We start from the raw sequence: 27,704 nt of genomic DNA, 5'->3' as shown, positions 1-27,704 counted from the left end.
CATGTGTGTGTGTGTGTGTGTGTGTGTGTGTGCGCGTACTGTACTTGTGTGTATTTGTGTATGCCTGAGTGAGTTTGAGAGAGAGTGTGCAGACCCAGCCTCGTCATGGTGACTGTTGCCAAGGCGACAACATCAAAGAGCAGCCAAGCTTAATTAGGATCCCCAGCGAGAGAGAGAGAGAGAGAGAGAGAGAGAGAGAGAGAGAGAGAGAGAGAGAGAGCAGGAGGAAGAGGAAGAGGAGGGAGAGAGTCAAAAAGAGAGAAACGCAGTGAGAGACGAGGCAAGAAGAAAGTAAAAAGGGGATACAGGGAATAAGACGGAGAGGTGTGTGACAGCGAGTGAAGAGGTACAGAGAGGAGAGCACAGGCAGGCTGTCTCAGACTTGCAAAGGTTTGTGTGTGTGTGTGTGTGTATGTGTGTGTGTGTGTGTGTAGTCACAACTTGGTGACAAAAATCAAGTTGCACAGTCACATTACAGGGACTCATCTCCTATTTGCGCACAAAAAGCTGGTTCCCATAAGATAAACCACTGAGTTTCAAGGCTAAGACTTGTTTTATGGATGAAGTTAGGTTTAGGGTTGGAGTTAGGCATGTCCAGGGAATTAATGTAAGGGTGATGCAATCTCCTAACCCAGTTGCCAGAAGAATACCAACAGTATTGCACATTTCTACAAACCACAGATATGTTACATTTGCACGTCATCATGTAGCAGCTACAATGAAACTTCCCATTTCACACTGGTTAATGTGTGGTTAGGTTTAGGCACAAAAACAACTTCATGATGGTTAGGACAAGATCACATTTTGGCGTCAAATACCCAGTTTTGGAGGCACATTCCTGGCAAGAAAAGCAGCAATGTATCAGTAAAAACACAACTGCTTTTTGTGCCACTATCCTTGAAGGAATGGCAGCGATGTTTTTGCAAAAAACAACTGCTTTTCCTGCCCAAAAGCCACTGGAAAAACAACAGGTTGCTATTAAACACCAACGTTTGGAGCCTAAAAAAAAAAAAAACTGTTGGATTGGACATTTCAACAAACAACAGATACGTTACATTTGCATGTTGTCATGTAGCGGCTATGTTGAAATTTCTCATTGCACGCTGTAGTTCATGTGTGGTTAGGTTTAGGCACAAATACAACTTCATGATGGTTAGGACAAGATCACATTTTGGCTTAAGATACCCAGTTTTGGAGGCACATTCCTGGCAAGAAAAGCAGCAATGTATCGGTAAAAAACAACTGCTTTTTGTGCCACTATCCTTGCAGGAGAAGCAGCAGTGTCTCGGCAAAAAACAACTGCTTTCATGCCTCAAAGCTACTTGAAACACGATGACGATTCGCCACAAAACACCCACATTTGGAGCCTAAAATGCTGCTGAAAACACAGCAATAAGTAGCTAAATCACAAGCCATCCACAATCCCCTCCACCTCCACAAGACACCTCATATATTACGCCTCTTTAGAAACGTCGATGTGATAGATATAAAGCCTACAAGTGTAACATGTCTTGGTTTGCAAAAATGCCAACATTCATCTCTAGCAACTGAGTGTTCTCCTTAGTGACAAAAATACATTTCTGTGTGTGTGTGCTTGTTTGAGCTACAGAGTAGGGCACCGAACTTCATGTATATTCATTCACACTTTCAAAACATTACTTTTTGTACTGCAAACCAGTCATCATTCGTCCTTCATTCACTCCTGTCATTCTATTTTCCCCCCGTCTACCTCTCTGTTTTTGCCTCCCTCCAACATCCCTCACTCCGCTTCCTCCTCTCTCTGAATGACATGTCTCCAAATCAGAACAGAGGTGATCCAGTTTCTTGCCACTGGAGGAAATGAGTGGCTTTCCCTTCCTGTTCCCTCCGCCCTCCCGTCCCCATCCTGTCCTGTCCTCCCTCGCGCTCCTGCTGTCGGTCTTTTCCTGGCTAAATCGCCACGAGGAAGGGATAAATAATTAAATTCCATTAGGAAAGTAATCTGTCAATGGGAATGAGTGAGTGCCACTGCCCCTACATGACCAGGACAGAGAGGGGGGATGAGGGAGGAGGCGTTGGGAAGAGGAGAAGTAGGTATGGATTGTCTGTGTGTGTGTGTGTGTGTTTGTGTTTGTGTGTGAGGGAACAAACCGTCAACTCTATCAAGGGAGAAACAGGGAGGAAGGTTGGGGAACAGCAAAGCTAAACAACCAGGGACATGAAGAACAAGCCCACAGGGGAAAATAAACAACATCATGGAAAATCTTTAGTTTTCTTAATTTTAACGAAACGTGGCATCGCAGGGCAGGGGGCAAGGGGCGAGGAGAGGCAACAGAGAGCCGACAGGACAGAAGGAGGGCAAAATAAGAGAACAAAAACTAAACAAAAAGCAGCCCAGTGGGAGAGAAGGCAGACAAAAAAAAAGGAAGAGATGTGTGAAAATGACAGCACCAAGGATACGCTAAGGGCTTTTCACAGGTGGAGGTGTAAGGTCGAAGAGGACACTCTCCAAGTCATGCATCCCATAACGCTACACCTGCAACCTGCAGTGTGTCACCCCTCCATCTTTCCTTCTTAGCCTTCCATCCATCCATCCACCCATGCCTCGACCCCTTCCAGTGCCCGCGGCCATCATACCTTGGTAATCGCGTTAAGACCCTGATTGCAGAAGCCTCTCATCACGGAACCAGACACTGTGCTGGCCAGACTCTGCCAAGCGAGCGAGCGAGACATGCAGAGGCAATTTTGCACACATTCATGCACACACACACACATGCATACACACATCCATATCCAGACAGCCCTGTCTAAGGCAGCACAACCTTTAAAAAAGAAGTAGATGCAGGCAAATCAGCCTCAAGTCGGCATTACCCACAAGGGGGTAAAAAAGACTAAAGCTCAGTCTGAGACAGAGACGGCCCTAATCACTGAAGAACACGGCGACAGAGCAAGCACTGAAAAGCATGCACGCACACTTTTACACACATAGTCACACCTCTGGGAAATGTCTGCGTCCTACAGCATGGAAATCCCTGGAACAGGCAGAAAAAAAAAAACTGGGGCGAGCCAAACACAGACACACACACACACACACACACCCAAGCACAGATTCACACACCCAGATATACAGTACATGAATATGCAGAGGGGTAACACGCTTTCCTTGACTGTAATTACAGCGCTGAGGGAACACCCCTGTGGCTGTTTCTACACAGTCGACAGAGTAAGGAAGGAGAGAGGGTGTCATGGAAGTGAAAAGGAAGTGTTGGAAAGTGCGAGAGATGAGGAAAGGTTCACGGCTTGCCACTAGAAAGTCTAAAAACAGCAGCTGGTGGGGAGTGAAGAAAGGATTCCACCAGCCTTCAGACCAGGAATCTCCTTCATTCAGTGCAAACACAGAAAAAAAACTGTGCTACTAAAAATGGCCAGAGGCTAGCGAGACGCAAATGGCATCTGATAAATTAACATTTCTTGGAAATAAGCGAGTGCAATCGTTATGAAAGAAGCAGTCTAAGGAGGACGCCATGGTTTACCTCACTGTCATTTTCTCTTCCATTATAGTTCCCAGAGCGGATGTACATTATGCACAATCTGCAGAACATGGCATCGTCAAATGACCTCCCAAGTATTACACATCTTAGGACTGACTTTGAAGAAGACAATGCTTTTTGGAAAACTACCGCACAACACTTTATTTCCTTAATTCCATCTGCTTGCCTTTGAGTGGCAGAGAGTGCCAAGCTGGTGTCTTCGTGATCAATGGACTGCTTCTAAAATGCTCCAAAAGTAACTGAATAACACAGTTCACTAATGCTTAAAGTGCACTAATGGACTGGAGAAATATCCCTTTCTCGCACACTCTCTCAGAGTTTCTATTTGATTAATTTCAACAACAATTCAATTTTTGCCTTTCAAGTCTGAATTTTGTGCAGGTTTATGAGCCAAAATGAATCCTTTCCTTTCAGAGTGTGAGTGAAGAAATGAAGAGGAGGCAACTGGTGAGCTGGCAGATAAGTGAGTCACGCAACAAGACCAGAACATCAAATACACAAACATGTATGCATGGACGTCCCTGGATGCTGCATGAAACACATCAAAGATAAATTGTAGTTTTTTTAGGCAAACATTAAGCCTTGCTGTGGCCTTATGAATCATTTATCACCTGATTAGCCTGTGGGTCATAATAACAGCTGTCTTCGGTAGTGTTTTTCTTGGTTTATCATTGGCTAGACCGGTGATATATTTAATCTTCAGTCTCCATTATTCCTGACCAATCTCAGCCAATTGGACATAATGTTAACTCAAACTAATGGCGTGTGGTTGCACAGATTGGACAGTCAATCACAGCACTCTGAAAATGTCTCCTGAGTTCACGGTGATGATAACAATCTCTGCTCAAATTCTAATAATATCTGTACGATAATAGTCTCCATCTGTTTTCCGTTGTCTAAACATAGAAACAAAGAGGCAGTCAAGCACTCTTTCAAAGGAGTACCCAAAAAGCAAGGTTAAATCCAATTGTAAAAAAAACAAAAGAAGCACGTTGTCAAGCGCGGTGATGCGACCGGGATTACAAAAGTACACAATCTTGATTTATGTTGATGTTGCAGAGTTGAAAAGCGACAGTGTTCGAGCCCTGATCATTTTATATCTATCACTCTCGTTCAGTGCTCGGCACAATGATCAGGCCTGCGTGCAGCGGCCCATTTCTCTTTAAAATGATGCGAGAATATTCTCAAATAGATCCTTCAGGTAGGTACAATATCAAATGATTTGTCACAATCCACCAGCAGTATGGTATCGTTACCGTGGTAACACTGTTTGAGATAATAAAGTCTTCGCTGTAACATCAATTGTTCTTATGTTAGTGTTTCCTCAATGTGGTTATTAAAATCTTATGTAATAATCAGAGAAAAGTGAGAGGGGGATGAAAGATTTGCCAAAAGTGCACATACACAATTAAAAATGTATGTAAACATAATGAGAAATCTTTCAGATCTGATGTACAAGCTAATGTGTCTTGTTAATTTAAGTTTTTTTCTCTGTCTCTTGACACTTGGGACTTGGGGACACCTGTATGTGTGTCTTTAAAGGGGCTATGTGCTAAAATTCAGAGCATATAAATTGTCTGCATACGGTTCTCAACATGGAGGTTGCTAAGCTAACGGTGCTAGCTAGCAGTTAACGGTGTTAACTCTACAGGCAACAGTGCTAAAAGAGCTAAAATTGAGGGGTTGGTGCTACTCTTTCGTCCCACTATCCCAGTATCAGCAGTAACAGCCATATGAGCGTGGTGCAAAGTGGCAGTGATTAGCTAGCCAAAGAGCTAACTTGCACACAGCCTGACTGGCTTACTAAAACAAACCATAAAGAGGTGACTCCATCTTTTGCTCAGGACATCATGACTCCTCGATGGCAAATAGTGGTTTGCTGCTATATTAACGCTCTGAATGTCACACACGGAACCTTTAAGGACAAAACTGAAAGCACCAATATGTTTTTTTTCCATGCATTCTTCACGCCTACATTACCCACAATGCAACAATACAGCCGACAGTTCAGTCAGAAGTTTGGGTGTATTATGCTAACAGCAGCTGATGTAACCTCGAGCATCTGGCCTACAGAGTGTTACCTCTCTCTGTTACAGCCTACCGGCTCCAAACCCTAGTTGGGAACACAATGGCTTATAAACGTCAATTTTAGCTTGGCTAGTCATTAGCTGGTAACTAGCTTCAAGCAGTCTGGCCCACTCTGTAGAAGGAAGGATGGCGAGGTGTTGGAGTGCTGCTCACCAACAATGGCTTTATTGCAGTCTTCACCACAAAACAACAAACATGGCCTTCTCATGAGGTTTAACAGCAGCCCCGAGCTCATCTAGACACTTAATTCTGCTGACTGTCATCACTCTTTGCCGCCTGCCATCTTCACCATGACACCCCGAGAGAGCTGCTTTCCTCCATGTACACAAAGCACACGTCACACCCTCACAGGTTACCCGCAAGGCCTCTGCTCGTAAAGGGGAAAAAGGGTAAGCTGGCAACAAGAGGTCTGGTAAGATCACTTCTCTCTAACTCCACCAGAAAGGCTTAATTTTACCATAAAAGAAAGAAAGAACAAGTAGCCTACATTCTTGGAATATTATCTAATACTTTCGGCATTTTTCAACTTTAAGCTTTGTCTCAGCATTTCAGTAATTTGGAAATCTTACTGTAATATCAGTGCTTGGATTAGTGTATCATGAACAATGTTTTTTTAATATATGGAACAGCTGTGGGCTGATAGTGTAGATTTAATAAATAGCTGTTAAATATTGGGGATATTTGTTGTATGAATGAGGAAAATTCCCATAATGAAATACCATGTTTTTTTTAAATATAACTGTAAATAAATATAAATGAACCCCCGAAATTTAGATATTCCCTTGCAAAGTAAGATTTTAAAGTGTCTTAAAGCCACCTGTGCTGCAACACTGATGAAATCTAATAGAGTAAATAATAGATGATAAGCCAGTTTTTTATGGATAATATATTTTCCGATCTAGTTTGAACTCCAGCTGCATTTTGCACAAGTTTAAAGAGGATTCTTGGGATCAGTTTGCTCAAAGATGAACGTGAGAACAACCAGGAGAACATGACAGCCTTGATAAAATTTGCTAAGAATCCGAAGCCATCCCAGAAAAAAATGTTGGAACATGAGTGATAACTGTGAAAATCTAACATTTGGGTATTTTAACAGCAAATATCTTACTGTAAAAGGATTTAGCAATTTGGCAATGTGCTAATTTGTGCTCCAGAGATTTAATCTAAACCTACAGTAAACTAATGAAACTCAAAGCTACAACCGCAGCATATTTTTATTGTTATGTTTGCATTTGTTTTAATTTTTGGCCAGGATTTTTTTTTACTTTTTATCAGTTTGCTGGATTAAAAATGAAAGAAACAAAAACCCGGAGTGTCAATGTGACTCAGCTGACTAAGCACAACCCAAAGCTGCAATGTTCTCACTCCAAATCAAAAACATTTCTCATGTCAGCTCGCTGTCATTTTTCACTGTGACAAAAAGCTTTAAATCACGCACGCTTCTGCTACATGTTCACGTCACTTGCAGCATGCCCCCCGATTGTTTTTTACAGAAGACAATTATCTCTCTTCCACACTAAGATCATCACTGTCAATACTAAATAAGAACTCAAATTATTTTCTTTGACGGCAGTGAATAAGGGGGGCATTTGTAATCTGTGATGATTACCAATAAATTCACTATAGCCTAGATTGATTGTTTTTTTCCTCATTTCATGCTAAGCACATTTGGCTTGAGCGGTCCCCTGACAGATTAGAAGAGACAGTGAAGATGAAGCAAGAGGAGGAAGAAGAAAGAAACATCCACAAGACGAAGGCAAAGAGGAAAGATGCGAGGGATGAATGAAAAGGAGACAAGATAAAAGGCAAAAAAAAAAGGACAGTGACGGTTTTTAGAGGGTGAGAAAAGCAGGCGAGTGTTAAAGGTACAACAGGAGAAGGGTAAAAAGGTGAGAAGCTGAATGCTGAGTAACAAGCCAGCAGAGGAGTCAGGAAGAAAGGATGTGAAACTCAACAACAAAATTGAATTGAGGCCCGGTGGAGAAGAAGGGAGACAGATCTAATCTGATAATGACGAAGGAGCAGGAGGAGAAAGAAAGAAAAAAGAAAGGAAAAGAGGAGCACACTGATGGTGGTAAACAAAAAGTACTGTGAGATAAAAGACATGAGGAGGGAGAGAGAAATGGAGATCAGTGTGAGAGAGACAGAAAGGTGGTATAAATGCCAGCTAAACCAGATAACATCATTCTGATCTCTAGCGTCTCTGCCTATCCAACGTTTTGTGCAAATGCATGTGTGTGTGTGTGCGTGTGCGTGCATGTAATATCCTGTTACATGCTGGGCAAAATGCTCCAGCAGAGTGTGTCGTAATCTGAGAATGAGATCTTTATTGAACAATGCCTTTCATTTCGCACAGCATTACTTCTCCTGGTGTGTATCTCCCTGTGTGTTTGTGTTTGAACCAGCCAACAAGAAAAAGCAGAGACAAACCAGCACTTCTTATGCTGCTCATGTATATAAGCAAACTGGCTCTGCCCCGGCAGTCAGGTACTGAATAACAAACCTAACATGCATGTAATGAAACATGCGTATGCTGTCAGGTGGAGCCCACATATATGAACAACAGTTTTTCATGCACCCCGGGATGCTGCACACTGTGAGCCTGCACTCAGCTGTTATCTAACTAAAATGGAAGGAGTCTCTGCCTGTCTGTGTCTGTCCTTCGATTTTCTCGACAACTGTTCATCCGACTGACTTCACACTTGGTGGGTGTGCTGCTGAGGACCCAAGGAAGTGCAGTGTGAGCGCGACTCTTGAGATCTACAGGACATATTTACTAATTGTGTATTATGTAGCTACACACTGTGTTGTGAATTAAGAAGGGACCCCTATTAACTGTTACCCTGCTGAACGGCATGCTGGGTACACCTCGCTTTCCATCGCTTGCCACAGTTAGCTCCCCCAGGAACGCTGCTAAGCCTTGATTCCAATTATTTCCAGTGGCAACTCGCTGTATTGTAGCCAAAAAATCCCCTGCAGCCCAAAAAGCATTCCCCCATAGACGACCATTATAAAAGAGATGTCTGTAAAACTGTTGACAGGACACCTCAAACTGGGGGAAAGATAGAAACTTTATTGCTGCATGCACCAGGCAAGCAATTCCATTGGACTGAAAAGGCGCCATCTTGGTGTCCAATATCCAGATACAATAATACATCAATGGCTACAGTACATTCAAGAGCAAACGAAGAAAGAGAGACTGGATATGTCACACTAGCCCCTTCTACACTGCCAGATTTTCGGCGAATGTGCTGTTGATGACTTGTGGGAGGAGCTGTTGATGACGCCGCACATGCAACCCACTGCCGGTGGACTAACAGGAAACAGCTGATAGCAGGAATTAGCAAGCAGCTACTAGCAAGAGGGAAACACAAACCTGAAGACACTGTAAAGATGAGCAACTGGGGAGACAAGGAATTGCGCGCCCTCCTTGTCTGCGCAAACCGTCAGATGACGGGGACGGTGAAGGATGGGCCAACTTATGAGAGAATCGCCGAAGGACTGACTAGCATCCCACATCACTGTTTACGTCACATGCTGAGCTACACATTTTGTTACTTGCTCACGCCCCCCATTGCCCTGAAAAAGGCACATTGTGTATGAACAAAAGTAGGCAGGCAGCATTTCGCTGCACTCCCTGATTTTGTTTTTATACTGCTGCCAATGCTGAAAAAAGACTGATTGGGCTTTCCTGCAAATTTGCACAATTCCTATTTAAAAAGGGCTAGTGCTGCAAGCTCTAACATTTCAAGCATCAGCGATGTAACAATCAGAATGAGTGTTTTTATTCCTGGAAATAGCCTGGTCCCAATACCTGTAAGGTCATGACTCTGCTACATGACAATGCTAGAGGATGCAACTATTTCATGGCAGGTGTATTCCTCAGAACCAAGGGAAGTGAAGTGTAAAGGGTGAAGTTGTTTGGATGACCTGTTCTTGAAAGAGCTGCGGGCAGTAATAGCAAGCAATTGGTCTGTTTTGAACAGGCACATTTTGAAAGGGCACTGCACTCGCACAGTAGCAAGTAGCTTGCAAACACTGCAGCAATTTTGAGCACAAAAGCTCTTAAAAAAAATAGTATGCTTCCTGCTCAGCAGCAAACAGCAAACAGACAAAGAGAGCAGTTAAGGTAGTGGAGCATTTGCAGCCAAAGAGCCATAGACGTTGGTAGAGACCAAAAACAGAGATAAAAGAGAGTGAATACTGTACTTAAAATCACCAGGTGGACAGAAATACGACCTCAAGTGAGTGATAATTTTGCTCCATAACTGCTGGATGTGTAAATAAGCGACTGCTTTGCCACATCAAATTAAAATGTGTTATATTATGTCAACGTTGTGTTTCGAGCTTGTTCCTGCTGCGAACAAGTAGCCAGAAGATGTTAAATGTAGGTTTAAGGAACATTCCCATTTTACCCAGTAGCCACGTTGTTTTAAGGATAATTCCAGTTTACCACAACAGGTTTTATTTTTGAAATTTGGGCTTCATTCATAAAAAATATATAGCGCTGTGCTCAAAAAGTTAATTGCCTCCAAAAAGATTTATTTCTGTTTATAAAACCTTTGGCTCAAATCTTAATTACACTACAGACCACACTCGCAAGCAGTGGTAGATTGACTTGGAATGTCAAATAGAAGGAAACACAGTATTTTGAGATGTAATACAGACAGAGAGATGCAATTTAAAATTCTACACAGGCTTCATTGTACACCATTATTGAGGGGCAGGATCAGTCTGAGCTCCTCTAAATGTATTAAATGACATTCAGTGATGCATGCACATATGTTCTGGAAATGTGTAAAGATGCAGAAATTTTGGGGAGAAGTGGAAAGGGAAGTGGTTGCCTTGATTTGGAGCTAACACCTCTTCACTGTATTCTCTTGCACATAGCAGGGAGGACTATTCTCAAATTTTGGATCTCTAAGGACGTCCCTGCAATGGACGATTGGTATAAGGAGGTATGGGGAACTATTCCTCTGGAAAAATTGACTTACACTCTTCATGACAATATTGAGGGATTTATCAAAGTATGGCAACCCGTAATGGACACCGTCGACCACTCTGAACTGGATTTGGCTTGATTTATAACATGCAGCAGACAGTTTTGTTGGTGGTGATGTTTTCTTTTTGATTATGATAGTTGTTACTCCTGCTGTTTTTGTTTGGTTCAAGGTGGTTCAAATGATGAAAAAAAAAATGGTTCTGTAAATAATCCAGTAATGGAGGTATATGAAACTATGGCTGGAACCTAATAAAAATGATTATTATTTAAAAAAAAAAAAAAAAGGTAATTGCTTAAGATAAATAGAGACACAAAAAGAAACTGTAAAATCTACTGGATTAAACTTCATGTTTCAACTTTGACCAAACCAGGGCAGTAAAGATAACAACTCAAATTTGCTAAAAATGCCCCAACCCCACAATACATTGATAAAAAAAATGAGTTCTTAATTCTAATTTTCTTTTCTGGTGGGGGAATCCCCCCCCAATGTTGACTCCATGGCTCCACCATTGGACTGAACCTTCATGTGTGCACACAGTGAGGAATGAGGAATTATTAGCAGCATATCAGGTGTACTCATCTTTGGTTTTACCTCCTAATAAAGTGGTTTAAATCTAAATATCTGAATGCAATGTTGCTGTGCTCTGGGATTTTTGTGAGTTCAGTGTGACCATAACCAATAAAAATGACGGACAAAACTACAAAAAAAATACTCAAGCTGTAATAACCCAGGATTGTCATTTAAAGCTGTCTGCTACTGTAGGGTGAAAGCGCTTATAAATGATCACCGTCTTCAATCGAAACATTACCTCTCCCTCCTCTCAGCACACCTCCTCAAACTCCTCACTACATTTAATCAAAGGAAAGATTAACAGAAGACCATTTTTTCTCTTTAACGGCCTTACGGTATCCATTTCTTTTTCTCCCGTCGGCATTAGCGTGCCTGTCACGTGTGGCAGCCACAGCGTGCGTGGGAGGAAGACTGACTTCGCATGTGCATGTGACATCAAACTCATGAGCAGAAATGGGGCTCTTTTATCAATGAATGAACCATATACACAAACACACTTATCGTTGTGAATCTTAATACACAGCAGCTGCCTATTACAGACTGATTACCAGCCTATCAGCCCCTGTGTATGACATTGAATAAGCAACAGCCATCTCATTATTGATCCACAGATGAAGAGCCTGAACCTTAGAGCAGGCTGCATGAGAATCTCCATCACAGATCTGCTGGAAGTTTAATAGACATTTCCAGCAACATCCAAGCTGTGATGTAATGAAAAAAAAAAGCCTCAGCATTAAACTAATATGTGGTGAGATGGATGAGTGTTGCTCCGTGGTTTAGCTGGTGGGAGTAATAGCTGGTGTGGGGGCACTCATTGGGTCCGATTCCCGCAAGGCTCCCATAAATAGTCAATGTGCATCGATTGCAAATGGCTTCAGATGAAAACCCCGGCTAAATGACCGTGGTGCCATTATATTAGTGGAATGACAAACAGCAAAACAGATATCAAGAAGCATGAAAGCATTTCTGATTGATTGTTTCAGCCTTATAAGAGGTTGAGTCTATGTGTGCTTGTGTGCCCTGCTTGTGTGTGCACGTGTGTTTGTGTGTTCATCTATTGAATGACAGGGTTGTTATTGGCTGAGTGGGTATTTAACAGTCGGTGCGTATCCACGCCATGCAAAGCCATGCAGACTGTTTCGTCAATCCCACTAAAACCCTCATTAAAGTCATTAATTGGCTGGAGCCAACACACACCTGAGTCCCTTGGTTCATCTCAGGAGCCTGAGGGATGACAATATAATGTGTACACTGTGGACAGACCTCACATGTGCCTCTGATTACGCTTATAGGAAACTACTCCTCTATGTAAAGGTGAGGGCATCAAATAAGTGGTAGGGAAATAAAATTCCTTGCCAAGAGTTAGATGAGAAGATCAATACCACTCTCATATCTGTGCACTAAATTTGAAGCTACAACATTTGGCTAGCTTAGCTTAGCATAAATACTGGAAACGGGGAAACAGCTAGCCTGGCTCTCTCCAAAGGTAACAAAAGCTCATTTGACACAGAGATCTCACGATATGGCCGCTATGAAGTCCCTGCATTACGCCGCCTTTGCAAGAATCAAACAATGCCAGCGCCATCGTGCTGCCCCAGTGTGTTTTTAGACAGCATGCTGGCATCCCAGATCAAAAGAGGCGTGACGGTCATGACGGGTAATATAAAAGTGTTGGCCTTTAGTGTGACATAACACGGCAGCACTTTATAAACAATAACACTAGCATAACATGGCAATGACAATCATTTACCTCCTCTTCTTTGAGTTAGCTGCTAACTGCTTCTAGCTGCTTTTTAAATCTCCTGACGATGGGTAGTACACGTAACACCTTCTCAAAACACCACACCCTTCCCGTCCTGCCAGTTGTCCCTTTTACGTAGTCGTCAATTCAATGCTGTTACCACCTCAACTGCCGGCTTCAGCGCGAGACAACTCTGTTCCCCCACTCTGTGATGGAACCTGTTATACAAAACGGCGAGGCAGAATAATGGCGTGATTCTGCCTTGAACAAGTAGTGTAAAAGGGGTTTAAGTCTGACGTTGTAGTTTTACTGCATGAAAACTATTTCCTGACCAGCCACAAGGACTTCCTGCAGTCTTTAAATAATCCTGCTCATATTATAACCTTTCACACAACCACAAACTGTTGTTCTGACACTTTAACTATAGCATGCTATAACCTTGTGTACAAAAACAAAGGAGATAGAGTGTTAAGTGGTGAGTGTTATGCTATATTCAGACCACCGTTGACAAAGCAACAGGCTACAACTTATTTTCAATGAAAGTTGGTGACACAAAGCCACAAACTGACACTCGACACTTGTCGTACATGATGCACATTATGCACTACAAATCAAATTTAAGCTGGCCTCATTTCTTTTTCAGCACTCCAATGATGCAGTGAAGTATCAACTGATCATAAGTATTTTTTTCACCATTTTCAGTCCCCTTCTCTCTGCCACAGCATCATCAGACATACCATAATTATCGTATTTGTATGATAATTTTGCGCTTTATATGATGTTTGATCAGTAATGCCAAAAACTGCCAATAAGGACAATAATTTGACCCAATAATTTGTGACTTACAATAAGCAGTTGCTTTTAATCTGTGCTGTCTCATTTTAATTCATTTCCCAACATGATCAGGATAGCAAAATATGGATTGTCTCTTTGACCTCTTTCCAGCCAACCATGCTTGGTGTAGGCTGTGAGAAACATAACTGGTGTCTTGCAAGGACAGCTGTCACCGGAGCTCGAATGTTTCTCCTACAGTATGTTGTGTTCAAGTCCAGGTGTTCTGAATGCACCAGTTAGCTCAGTTATTTTTAATTAGCTTCTTGAGGACTTAACTGTTGTCATGCAGAATATAAACAGGCTTCCAGTCGTGCTGTCTTGTAATATAATTTTGTGATTATAGACTATTAAAAAAATTGTCAGACTGATGCACTTATACAATCATCCCCCCTTCCACACATCATGGCTTCATCAGCTTGCTTTTGAAAAAAAAAAAAAAAAAAAAAAGTGTTGAAAACGCATTTAAATATGTGTTTTGAAAAATTTTAAACTTATTTTTTCTTGTAGTTATGACTCGCTTAGGAAAAAATATTTCCCATCTGGTAATGCTGCTTTCCAAAAGTTTCTTTTCCATCCTGTCAAAGATCCGGCAGAGAGCACTGGCAATGTTAACCGTCAAAGGAATTGCCATTCAAAACTAAAATAACTTTTTGCCATCCTCTGCGACGGAATTTATAACTGGTTATTTCATAGCATCATCACACAAGATGAAAGCGTGGGCGATTTGGACAACTACTTGACATTACTAGAAAAATTCTATCAAATGATGAACATGAAATAATTTAATACAGTTTATTCTACTCTTTGTAAACAATATGGCATCACAGTCGCAACATATCATCGTGCATGTTTCGTTTTACTCTCCTGCCATTCCATCGCACTGTTTTTTGTTTTTCCTGTGCCATCCAGACAGGGTTTTCTGTCTACGGTCTTCGGTCTGCCTGATTCCACAAAACACAGCTTTATTCTTGCCCATAGCCAAAACAGCTGGTTGTTTAGCAGTAAATTGTTGATTTAACAACTGTCATTTTGACACTAGGCTATTTCACATCCTCTCAAAGTGTTTGAACGCTCACACAATCCCATAACGAGATAACTACGTCAACAAGTGCTTGGCCAACAACAAGTCGTAGTTGGCCACGCTGTAGCTTCGTTGTTCATAGTGTGAACATAACATTACAGGGATGTCAAACTCATTTTAGTTCACTGGCCGCATTCAGTCCAATTTGATCTCATGTGGGCCGGATCAGTAAAACCATTGCATAACAACCTGTAAATAACAAAGCCTTTGTATTTTTCCCTTTCTTTTAGTGTGAAGAAGGAACATTACAAGTAGTTTTCTGAAATCAATTAATGATCAGTCCATTTACAACACAAATGATGAAGATCCTGAGATGAAGGCTGACGGATGACAAAAAGAAAAGTGTGATTTCAATAATATGTTTGTTTTTCAGTGAGGTAGCTAGCTTTCACAGCTGTAGTGTTGATCTCTCTGCTAAAACTAAAACCAGACTAATGTTTCCTCAAACCTGCCAACAATTCATTTGGCTTTTCTGTTTTTAGTTGTCCTTGCAAGTTGTTGTATTTTTCGCCATGATGAGTTTGATAGTGGTGATGAATATAATAGTACTTCAGCGCTGAAAGGTGCTGTGAGCATACTAAGCACACTTGCTTCCTGTTTACCTCTGTGAACACATAGGAAGTGGTTCATTTGGAGTCACTGAGTGGGCCAGATTGGACCCTTTGGCGGGCCAGGTCTGGCCCACAGGCCGTTTGTTTGCCTACCTTGGTTAAAACAGAGCCAGACTAGCCGTTCCCCCTGCCTCCAACCTTTAGGCTAAGCTAACCCCCTCCCAGCACTCGCTCCATACTTAACTCACAGACATGCGTGTGGTATTTCGAACTCTTCAATGCCAAAAACGCGCACACCTGCCTGCAAGTTAGTTTGTGTCAGTGTGTATACAGGTGTATGTCTGCGTGTGGATGTAAGTGCATGTGTTTTACCTGAACTTCCCGTGCATGGTAGGCTATGATGAGGCCCAGCAGTATGACTGTGGACAGGCTGATCAGACACTTCAGGGCCAGAGAATACATGGAGCTCTGTGGAGAGAAAATGAACACACACTCTTAGGAACATGTAGCACAAACAAAATACACATTTCAGGTGAATTTTGCCATGATTGATGTTTTAATAACCAAGACAAACAACATGTATGATAGATCTCACACTAACAATAGTCCACCTTCTGTCACAAGCCTGGTTCAACTTGGAGCAAATGTCACCTCTGCCAATCCTCTGCTAAAATGGCACATGTAGGCTACCATAGCTGCACCGCCTCAGTACAGAAAACAAGAACAAAACAGACTTTCTAACACTGAGCAGAAGCAGAATAGTAGTAAACCACCCGTCAATATCACTGCAGCCGAGCTTTAAATCCTCTGCTTGTCTGGTTTCATAGGGCTTATAATCAATGCACTGGGGAACTTCCAATCGATACAACTCATAGCACTTCAGCGGCTTCTTTAACCCCCTCACCTCACACACTCAGAGCAAAGCAACGAGTTATCATACGCATGTGCGCACATGTATACGCAAACACATCTGTACATAAGCACATTTACACAAGACACACACATCTGTACACACTCACATGAACACCTACATGAAGAAATACAGATGATATCGCAAAAAGCAAACATGTGCTGAGTTGGTTTTGTTCGCTGTTCACGAGTGAATTTATGTGTTCATTTCAGAATATATTTTCACAGCATGTTTGGTCATGTGTGAGCTAAATGTGCAGTGGGAATGAATAAATGAATGAATCATTTCAGGTGCCGTAACATCATCAGAGGGGAAAAGGAGCCAGAGCACCAGGTATGACGTTTCCAAAAAAAAGAGGTTAAAAGGCTGGGATAACAGGAAAGCATGCATGTTAACAATTTATACACACCTTATTTTATTTCTTTGGTAAGTGGCCGCAGGGTATGTGACTTAATGCCCTGTGAAACACCACGGTATACCAACAAACGAAAGACCCTGTGAGGGAACCTTCTGTTATTCTTTGCTTTCACCTCATCCATAATTGTCATGCATCAGGAAACCTTGTTAGCCATGCTGGTGGCATGGCTCTCTGGGGATGGCGATGTCAGTCTGTCTGTCTGTCGGTCGATCCATACATCTGTTGGTCAGCTCACCACTTTGGTCCAGACTGAAATACAACTATTGGATTGTTTGTCATGAAATTTTCTGCACACAGTCATGTACCACACAGGATGATGTTTCATCTAGCACCACTTTGAAGGCAAAGGTTTCACTCATTCATTTATTCTGATCACTTGGTGATCCCCTGACTCTTCAGTGCTACTGGCAGGTTGACATTTATGACTCAGAGGTAAATGTAATGACAACTAAAGGATGAATCGCCCCAACCATTGGTACAGACAGTCATGTTGCCACAGGATGAATCCCTCTGACTTTGGTGATTCCCCTGAATTTCCCCTAGTGCTACCATGACGTTGACATTTTCGGTTTTATATAAATATATCTGAGCAACTATTGGATTGATTGCTGTGAAATTTGGTACAGGTAGTCATGGTCCCCAGAGAATAACTCAGCAAATTTTCAAAAAAATAGATAGTGACATTTTGCTTGCTAAACATCAACATGGAAGTCTGTATTTTTGTACTTATTTTGCATGCCTTTTTAAGTTTTTAAGTTTAAATTTTGAAATCTTTAATCTGACTATTTCCCCTTGACTGCTGTAACACTGGAATTTCTCAGTTATGAGATCAATGAATGTATATCTTATCTTATCTTCTGACTGACTACATTTACATGCACACTAACATTCCACTTGTATTCTGAATGACAAAATTCTGAATTTGATACCGGTCATGGAAACAGCATATTCCATTTGGCTAAATTAGGCCTTGCTCCAAATAAAAAAATACTTTCCATGCAAGACTTGTGGGATATGCCGGATTTTAGGAACATTCTTTGGACGTGTACTCAACCCATGTGGGATGTGCCTCTCAATTAGGGTTTTTAACCACAGTTCACGACAGCATCTTGCATGTTTACGGTCAGATCTGTGCATTGTCATGGATGCGGTGTAGTTTATAAATTTAAGTTTATTTACTTTATTAATCCCCCTGAGGGGAAATTCAATGTTTTCACTCTTGCTTGTCAATTACACACAGGTCCGAAAAACAGTGTACACAAACAAAATACCAAACATTTGCAAGGCTCATGCAGAGATGGATACTGAAAAGAAAACCCCCCATTTCTGGTCAAAGGGAGAAACACACCTACTTTAAACATTATGACAGACTTGGATATCAACAGGTTTTTGTATATGTGCAAATGTCGTAACGCCGACCTTTTCAAGAAGGTGGTTGAAGGAATGAAAGAGGGAGGCTGTGTTTGCATGGTTGCAGAAGTCCTCCATATATTTATACACACACACACTGGCAACTTAATACAACTGTTCAATAGATCGTAACACAAATAGCTAATCAGTCAATCACGTGGCAGCAACTTGATGCATTTAGGCATGCAGACATGGTCAAGACAACCTGCTGAAGTTCAAACCGAGCATCAGAATGGGGAAGAAAGGTGATTTAAGTGACTTTGAACGTGGCATGTTTGTTGGTGCCAGATGGGCTGGTGTGAGTATTTCAGAAAACTGCTGATCTACTGGGATTTTCACACACAACCATCTCTAGGGTTTGGGACAAATGGAGCAACTGAGCGATGCTATCTTGTCAATTTGGACTAAAATCTCTTGAGGAATGTTTCCAGCACCTTGTTGAATCTATGCTACAAAGAATTACAGCATTTCCAGGAGTCCAACCTGTAACTAGCATGGTGTACCTGATAAAGTGGACGCTAAGCTACAGATATATAGGAATAATAAAAATAATAATAAGGAATAATGATTCCAAACAAATACAAGCAAGAAAAAGGGAGAAACTTCTCCAAGGATGTTCAGACATTTAATAGGTGCTAAGTCATTTTCATAGATAACAGGTTACGGTTAGAATTAATTTGCTAGGGACTATTTTAAGCAGCGAGTTAATATGCCTTTGGTGTTCAGGTGAGTATCTACAGCAGAATGGTGTATGAGGGAACCTGGAGCCATGATGTGGCTCACTGATGTGTTGTTAGAAGTTTTGGATAACAATGGAGCTCTATGGCACAGATGAGTGAGATATGTCAGGTTTTGGCCACAGATAATGCTTTTAAGTTTGATTAGTTTATTGTTGGTTTTCACAGGATTTGTTGATAATAAAAAATACAGACTTTTCCCTTAAAGTTTGAGAAAAGAGGAAAAATAACTAATAAAAACTACACACACCTCAGGTAAACCTACAGTGTTTATTTTTTCGTCGGCTCTGTGCGTCTATTTATCATAAAAAAGGATGAATAAGATGTGGAAGTAGATTTTATAGCTCATTAGCTTTCAGGTGTCATTTATCAATTTCTCATTGAGTATTCCTCACATTCCGCCTGCTCCTTGGGTCATGTTTCTCATTGTCATTCATTCACTCATCTTTTCCTGTTTAACTTTTATAAATTCACCTCTCTTCTCGTTTCAGATACTTCATTTCCTGCTCTTGTGTGTTTCCTGCCTGCGTGATTGTCTGCCCCACCCTTATTAGCTTCACCTGTCCCTCATTATCCTTCCTCCCTAGTGTATTTACACTGTGTGTTTCCCTCTGTCTGTGCCAGTTCATCTTTGTACCCAGTGCCAAGTGTTCCAGGAGTACCACCTTTTTCACCAAATTAGCCTTGATTCTTTAACTGGTTTCGTTCAGGATTCTTGGACTCGTGGTACTGTCTAGCAAAGCAGCTCGTGTTTTGGGCACCATTGTAATCCAGGATGTGTCATCAACGGAGGGCGTTGCAAAATGCACAACTGAAGTAAACAGTAGTGGCAAGATGGCAGATTGAGCATGGACCAGCTATTAATGAGACCACTTTTTTTCTGATGATCCCTCACCTAACAGTCAGCAGAATTAAGTGTCTAGATAAGCTCAGGGCTACTGCTAAACCTCATGAGAAGGCAATGTTTATGGTTTTGTGGTGAAGACTTCAATAAAGCCATTGTTGGTGAATGGCACCTGAACGCCTCACCATCCTTCCTTGAGTGGTCCAGACTGCCAAGCTAAAATTATTGTTAATAAGCCAGCGTGTTCCCAACTACAGTTCGGAGCCGGCAAGCTGTCACTGAGAGAGGTAACAAATATGACTTGACCAAAGGTGTCGTCACAGCTCACAAGATGGAAACCAACTTTTCAGGTTCCAAACTAATTTTTTTGCTCGAAATGCACTGAACAGTTGAAATTTAGGTGCAGGAACCAGAACAAAACTGGTTCTATGTTGGTGGGAAAGAGATACCAGTGTGAGTGTTTCTGGTGTTTCACCTGTTACCTGTGTGCTGAACCCTTTTTAGGCAAATAAAGACAGTATTTTGGATCAAGTTCCTGTCTCTCAGTTGTGCTGTTGCCTGTGGTATCTCCAGTCGTTACAGCGTTTTAGTTTTAATATTCTGTTTCAAAAGCTTTTTCAACCTGTCAAATATTCTTTTGATGTTTTAGATTCTGCATACAGATGAAAAGTGTCAGGAATCAGCCGTGAAACAAAACATTTAGTTTGACTCATTCTCCACGCTTTAGAAATAAAACTAGCTGCATTCAGTGCTTTCGTTCCTAAAAGCCACAACCGCTTAATGGATTCATTTGTCTACATCGGATCAAGGACTATGTGTGAAATGCAGAATACAATACAGCAAAAGCCCAAAGTGCATTCATATTTGAGATAACATCAACAGCCTGCTGCCCTCCTCGTGAGAGGAGAGTTGAGCCACCTTAAGACTGCAGCGTCTTGCATCAGATATTTCAGCTGTTAAGTAGGATGCTGTTAAGCATTCATCGCCAAACAGTCTCTTAATCTGAGCGTGCACTCTGAGTTTAGACACATATTACTCTGCCTTTCCTTCATGACGTTATTTAGCAGAATCTACATTGCGTTTGGGGTTCATGAATATATATTACGAGTCAGCCTCCTGGAAAATAGAGTGTGTTAGTGTGTTACTGTGTCTATTTAGGGTCTCTGTAGATGCTTCATGGTCTTAATGGTATTAATGGTATTAATTCAGCATCACACAAACACTCAAAGACACACACACACACACACACACACATGCAGTCTAGTTTGTTAATCCTCACTGACACCCTCAATTGAGTATTGCTCTTTCCCCAATAACTATCAAAATGCGAGGGTGCTGAAAATGAGACTGGGTGGCCCTTTTATCATTTAACACACAAACACACCACAGACTCACAAGGAGAGCATTAACTTAGTGTTGTTCATTTGTTGCTCATATCAGTGTGGTCATGGGCCACTGCACAACACTGGGAAAATACCATCTAGCTTTGGCTCTCCGCTGATTTCCTCTATCGGCTTGCCCAAAGCCCTAGCTGTCTTTTTTGGTTTATTTTGTTTTTTGCACACTCTTTTCCTGTCCTGGTCTGTCTCTCTTCTGCTAACATCTCATTTGTACCCACTGAAGCGAGTGAGGTGCTAAGGAAGCCAACATTGTTGTGCTAATGAGAAAAATGCAGAGTTGTATTTCAGCAGCGTATCTGTTTGAACACACAGTCACACTGGTGAGCTGAAATGTGATTTGCTTGGAGTTTACTTCTTCTCTCTCTCTGTCTCTCCCCATGCATTTACCTCCAGCCGTCTGTCGGCCGCTCAGTTTCTTTCTTTTTTTTTCCCAATTCTGCCCATCACACTGTCAGAAGCATTTTGCACTTCACTTACTCTGCCTAGTATAGAGTGAATGATTTGACTGGGACTTAGATGTATGCGCGCACATGCTTGCCTTCTGTTCACTTAGTTTTTTTAATACCATGACCACTGAGAATTCCCTATGCTAATTGGCTGGCAGGGGTCCATTAGCTTCTAGTAACTGCATCTGATGCAGGTGGCATTTTAAAGTAATGCACCTGTATTAAACTCCAAATGAAGACAGCTATAATAAAGCTTAAGCTTTGTTTACATTTTAACAGGGACGTGGACAGCTGCAGACTTGCATGTAGACAGCAGATGCACACATGCTTCATTACATACTACAATCTGTGGCATTAGAAAACAAGATGGGGACCTCACAACAGCAAGATGAAGAGCTTCCTTTTTTGGCTTAATATCAAGAAAACATTTCATAAAACAACGAGCATCCACTTTTCTTGCCAAGAGTTAGACAAGAAGATCGATACCACTCTCCTTTGTCCTTGCATTAAAGGAACAGTTTGCCCCCAAATCAAAAAAACATATTTTCCTATTACCTGTAGTGCTATTTATAAATCTAGATTGTTTTCATGTTAGCGGCCAAGTGTTGGCGATTTCGGCCATAAAGATGTCTGACTTCTCTCATATGTAATGATGCTAGATGGCACTCGGCTTGTGGTGCTCAAAGTGCCAAAAAAATCCATTTAAAAAGCTCTACAGCAATGTCTCTTGTGAGAAATCATGAAACAGTTACTCAAGATAATCCACAGACCTTGTTGTGAGCAGTTTTATGTCATAACTATTTGCGTTCAAGCGAACTACACCCGCCAACCGAATCACTTGGCAGAAGGACGTGGACATCTGCTTGTGGCAGTGTAAGGGCTCATTTATTCTCCCTTTATGTACAAAAATAGATACGTCCACTTTAAACGTTGTACACGTCACTACCCTCATACTTCCATGCATCCTTTATGATGGCACATAAATACAGCCAATAGGTGGCACTAGAGGGCAGAGGCAAAAGTTTCACACAATCACAATGATGGAGGAGCTTGTCATATCGTACCTTTTGACAGAGGGAGCATTGTAGATGGCATAAGTCCGTGACACCATTACATACATCACGGCATGTGGACGGAGAATCCTTTTCACTATATTACTGATTCGTTCTGTTCCACCATTTTTTAAATATCTGTGTTGTTTCCTACGGTGCACCACAAGCCGAATGCCATCTAGTTCCATTATATTGATGAGAAGTCAGACATCTCCATGGTCGATATCTCCAACATCTCACACCATAACAATCTAAATTCTCAATTGCTAAATAGCATTACATGTAAGAAGAAAAGTATGTAATTTTGATTCTAAGTATCCTTTAAGTACCAATCTAGAGCACGCAGGCTATTAGCTTAGCTTAGCATAAAGACTAGAAGCAGGTGTGAAACAGCTAGCCCACTCCTACCAACACCTTCTCACTAATTAATATGCGGAACTACTTTTTGATTGTGTGCAGTGACTTCTTTCCCTAAAAACAGCATGTGTGTGTTTTTTTCATGAGTAGTGACACGTTTTAACTCGTTGATGAACAGCAGGTGAGCGGGGTACCTTCCCAGAATCTTATTGTCACAGTGCGGTTGCCAGGCAACCAGCAGTGTACAGGTAAATAATCAAATCAGTAATGACTGAATTGTATTGTGCATGCTGTTTTACTGTCAGACTGCCACGGCTTACTGGGACACTTGAATAGAACATTATGGGAACAGAATGGAGGCGTAATTTATTTTATTAATAACACCTGTGTTTTTCCCACTACGACAAGTCAAAATGTCTGCTGTGAAAAGGGCTCAGTGCTGGGTGGATAGGAAAACCGTTGGTTATCAAGAAACAACATGAAACTCCATTTAAAATGGCAATAAATGGCTGCATAGTAACAACGACGCAAATTTAATCTTGATTCAGTTTGTGATTGTGAGAGGAAAAGACTTCTCAAAAATTGAAATTAAGTTAATGGCCCGTGTACAAGCGTAAACGTAGGTAAGTCGGAAAGGGTATTGATTCGATCCCTGACGTATACTGCATGTGTGTGCATACATGTGCATGTGTTATGTGTATGTGTGAGTGTGTGTGTTTTCCTGCTTCTTTTTGTCCAGCTGTGCAAAAGTGTGTGATTAGTGTGTACTGATCAACAGCTTGGTGGACAGCATGCAGAGATAATGAGCTTTTTGAGCTTCTTAAGTTCAATCAGCCGTCAGACACACACACATATACAGTATACACATATATATACACACACACACACACACACACACACACACACACACACACTGAGCCAGGTAGTATCTACATGAGGGTTTTCCCCAATTGTCCCTGCCTCACCCTTATTGACACAGATGTGAGCGCAAATATACATCGCTTACCAGCACATTACTCACGTAGTGATAAGTCACTCGCTACATGTGTTGGTAATGCCTATAAAGGTGTGTGTATGTGTGTACGTGTGTGTGTGTGTGTGTGTGTGTGTGTGTGTACGCGCGCGCTGTAATGAGTTAGCCTTGGGGGTCTCTCCCTGTCAGAGCGATGCCTTCCTGCAATCAGTCTCCAGGGAAACAGGCAGTAGACAGAGGAACCATGTCACCTTACCAGGATAAACACACACACACAAACACTCAACTGCACATTGACACACAGCATTACGCCTCTACACACTCAATTAAATCCAGTCAAAGAGAGAAGTGAATGCACACACACACACACACACACTCTAACAGGTGCATCCATGGATACAAATATGACAGAGCTGAATACATACAGATATACATGTACATAACAAACTCTATAGGTGTGTATATACACAGAGGAGATGACGTTTACTGACGTGAATGTTTATGTTACTGGTGGATGATGCAAGTCTGAACACACCCATGTCTATTGGTACACTCACACATACAGAGAGAGGTAGCTTAGCCTTGTTACACTGAAAGAAATGAGCATATTTGTACCTGTTAGTAGCAAGACCTGTGGGAGCTACCGTCCCTTAGAAGCCTGTGATCTAGAAGATGAAGGGAGTGTGGAGTGGAGTGGAGGAAAAGAGAGGAGGAGGAGAGGAGGGGGAGAGCGACGCAGAAGTGCTGAGATGGCTGATAGCTCCTTTAGAGAATATGGTGGCAGTTGGTGAGTTTAATTCCCTGATGATCATCGTGTACTGTCTGAAAAGTAGCACGCAGCCAATGTAAGTGGCCTCGCAGAAAAAAGGTCCGGAAAGGTCTTCCAGTAAATGCTGCAAGAAATGTCATAGATAGGGGAGCGGTGGGGAGGGAGAGACGGCGGCAGTGCTGGGGAAATGTGGGAGATGTTGTTGGCCTGCTGAGATGCCAATGACACCCTCGGGGAAATGGAGACGTATTTAAGACTCACCAGGGGAGGAACATAAACACTCCCTGCAGATGAGAAGAGGGAAGGAAGGAAGGAGGGAAAGGGAGAATGGAGGCGAGAACTTCTGCTAATCTGTGAAACTATCGATTCTTGTGGTGAGAAGTAAGTGGGCACAGGCTCACACATGATTCCCCACCCCTCTGCCTCACACACACACACACACACACACACACACACACAATGCTCATCCTGTGCATCGACGTATCAAGTGTGACAGGTGAAGTCGACAACAGCTGTGCTTTCCCTCAGAATAGCCATGTTCCATTGCAGGCCTGAAACCTGGCGTGGAGCCGGGGCCCTGAGGACCCACAGGGTCCTTTGTGAAATGATCTATTGATTTGACAGCAACAGGCCACATGCTAAGGTCCCAGGTGTCCGAGGGCCTCAGTTATTCTCAGATAGAGACACATGTCACACCGGGATTCCCTCCCCTTTAACCTGTACCTAATAAAATCAACAATGGAAGCTCATAAAAGAGTTTATAAGAGGAACTGTCCTCATACTGCTCTCAACAAGTGTCAAGGTCCTGGGTCAGTGGCAAACTGGTGATACTGCTCACAGAAAATGCAGAATTAAAAACACAGTGTGATGCTTGACACTGTAGATGTACAGTATAAAAAATCTCAAAACATATCTCTAGATAAAATTATTGTCTTGGATGTTTCTTGTGGGAAAACGCACATTTCAGCCTGCGGAGAAAATGTAATTATTTCACATTCATGAATTATTTCCTCATCCAATATTCTCTGTGCATAATCTATCGTGGCTCAACAACTGTGATTGGACATTTTACAGTATGGGAATTTAGTGCCACTGCCTGGAGTGATAAATATTACTGTTGAAAGACGTATTCTTATCTTTTACTAGAGTCACAACTACCAATACCACAAAAATACTGCTTTACAAGTAAAAGTCCTTCATTCAGAACATTACTTGAGTGAAAAAAGTACAGAAGTACCATCAACTACATGTGCTTAAAGTAAAATGGCCACTGTGAGTGATGCAGTCTGATATATCATATCATTAGACTGTTAATACTGATTGCATAAGTGCAGAAGTTTAGCTGTGACTAGTTGAGGTGGAGCAAATTTAAACTCCTTAAGTAAACTACTAAAGAAATGTTTCACCGCTTTTCATAAAACTGGGCTGTTAATGCAGTAAAAGATGAAAATACTTCTGAAATTCGTTCTACATGACTGAGACAACAAAGAAAAAGGGCTGTGACATTCCCTTTTGCTAAAGAGGTAGAAAACCTACAACTACCAGAATGCACTGCGTCACACCAACCAATAAACACTCCTGCTAGTGGGTGACATAATGGCTGTTTTGACATGCATGGGAGACAATATGGTAGCTGGTTGGTAGGAAACAATCTCGTATTACATCCAAACAGTGCACTAAAATATGTGTCTGAAGATATTTCAGGCCATAAATAAGCCATGCAGTAACAGAATCTTGGTTTATATTTGATCAGCACTGCCTAGTTTTACTGTTTGATCTAAGTTCGGTCCGAGTTTGAGACAAAAAGAGGGGTGGGCCTCTCTCAATCTGCTTCTATACTCTTTGTGTCCATGGTGGCGGGAATACGAATATCAAGGAGGTTAAAAAGAGAAGAAGTCACGGTGTCATATTGCATCATATCATTGGGGTACAACACATGAGAGGTAAAATCTGGCCTGCAGAAAGACTCAATAGCTGGTGCACTATCATAGAACATAGGTATGATTGATTCCTTTCACTGAAGCGTCCAGTTAGCCTTGGGTCGGAATATTTTTATATGAAAAATTAAGATATGTGAGAGAATTGCAATTCTGCGATTACTGAGAATGTCCTTACGACCATAAACAAATGTTGTATATCAGCTGCCGTCCATTCAAGCGTACCCAAAAAGTTCTGTCAGGCCAAATAGGCTAAAAAGAGCACACCCAGAAAGAACCTGAGCGGACACCATCCCTTCATTTCTAGCCCCTTCTGCTGTCACCCTCCAACACCACAGTTGTACTGCGCACGTGTCACACCACATAGCTCCCATCAGGTCAGAGAGCACATCCCAGGCTTCACTGAATATCCTTGATGAAAATGCAGAGGTACAATCTATAGTTCGAGCAGCAGGCCTAGAGCCAGCGAAAAATCTGTCGGATGACATGAAGCACGTCATCTTGTGAATCTGAGCTGAGAGACGAGCAGAGACATCTGGGCGCTGGTAAGATGGAGGCAAGTTTACCACAGTTCATTTACACGTTCTACCCATAATGCTACGGAACAAAGCTGGTGAAAAATCTACATCACTCTCATGTATTTTACAAGCTCATCATGTGTTTTATGTAAAATCTAGAAAGTAACTTGAAACTATAGCAGCCACAAAAAAAGAAGTGAAATGTAGTACAGTAGAAGTCTAAAGTAGCATGAATCTTAAAACTGTACTGAAGTACATGTACTTGGTTGCTTTTCTAAATATACAGACATAAGAACAGTTTTTATCTGCAATCAGACTTGTCTTACTGATGTCAAATGTGGCCTTGATCATCAGCTCTGAATAGACAGGATAATAACTGATGATAATGGCTGTAATACAATGAATGGAACATTCTCAGCTGTAGTTACAGTGTGTGGTGACGGGGTTTAAAAACCTGTTTCTGCACAAAATGAATCTACAAAATGCTTACTCACTATACCCACAGTCTTGAACAGCATGTCCTCCTCTGTTAACC

The 27,704-nt window shown here is 41.7% G+C and overlaps 1 protein-coding gene across 2 annotated transcripts in view; it reads right to left on the bottom strand.

Annotated features, from left to right (window-relative positions):
• kcnn3 (potassium intermediate/small conductance calcium-activated channel, subfamily N, member 3) overlaps window positions 1-27,704 on the bottom strand; it is a 64,636-nt gene that overhangs the window by 31,697 nt on the left and 5,235 nt on the right. For both annotated transcript variants that reach the window (XM_033639638.2, XM_033639637.2), the window contains exon 3: window positions 15,771-15,866. In XM_033639638.2, the coding sequence (XP_033495529.2) occupies window positions 15,771-15,866 (96 nt within the window). The remainder of the gene's footprint in view (window positions 1-15,770; window positions 15,867-27,704) is intronic.

This window comes from Epinephelus lanceolatus, chromosome 10 (assembly GCF_041903045.1).
Source record: "Epinephelus lanceolatus isolate andai-2023 chromosome 10, ASM4190304v1, whole genome shotgun sequence".
Classification (NCBI taxonomy): Eukaryota; Metazoa; Chordata; class Actinopteri; order Perciformes; family Serranidae; genus Epinephelus; species Epinephelus lanceolatus.
The sequence above is the reverse complement of the archived record's forward strand: the minus strand, read 5'-3'. Positions and strand labels throughout refer to the sequence as shown.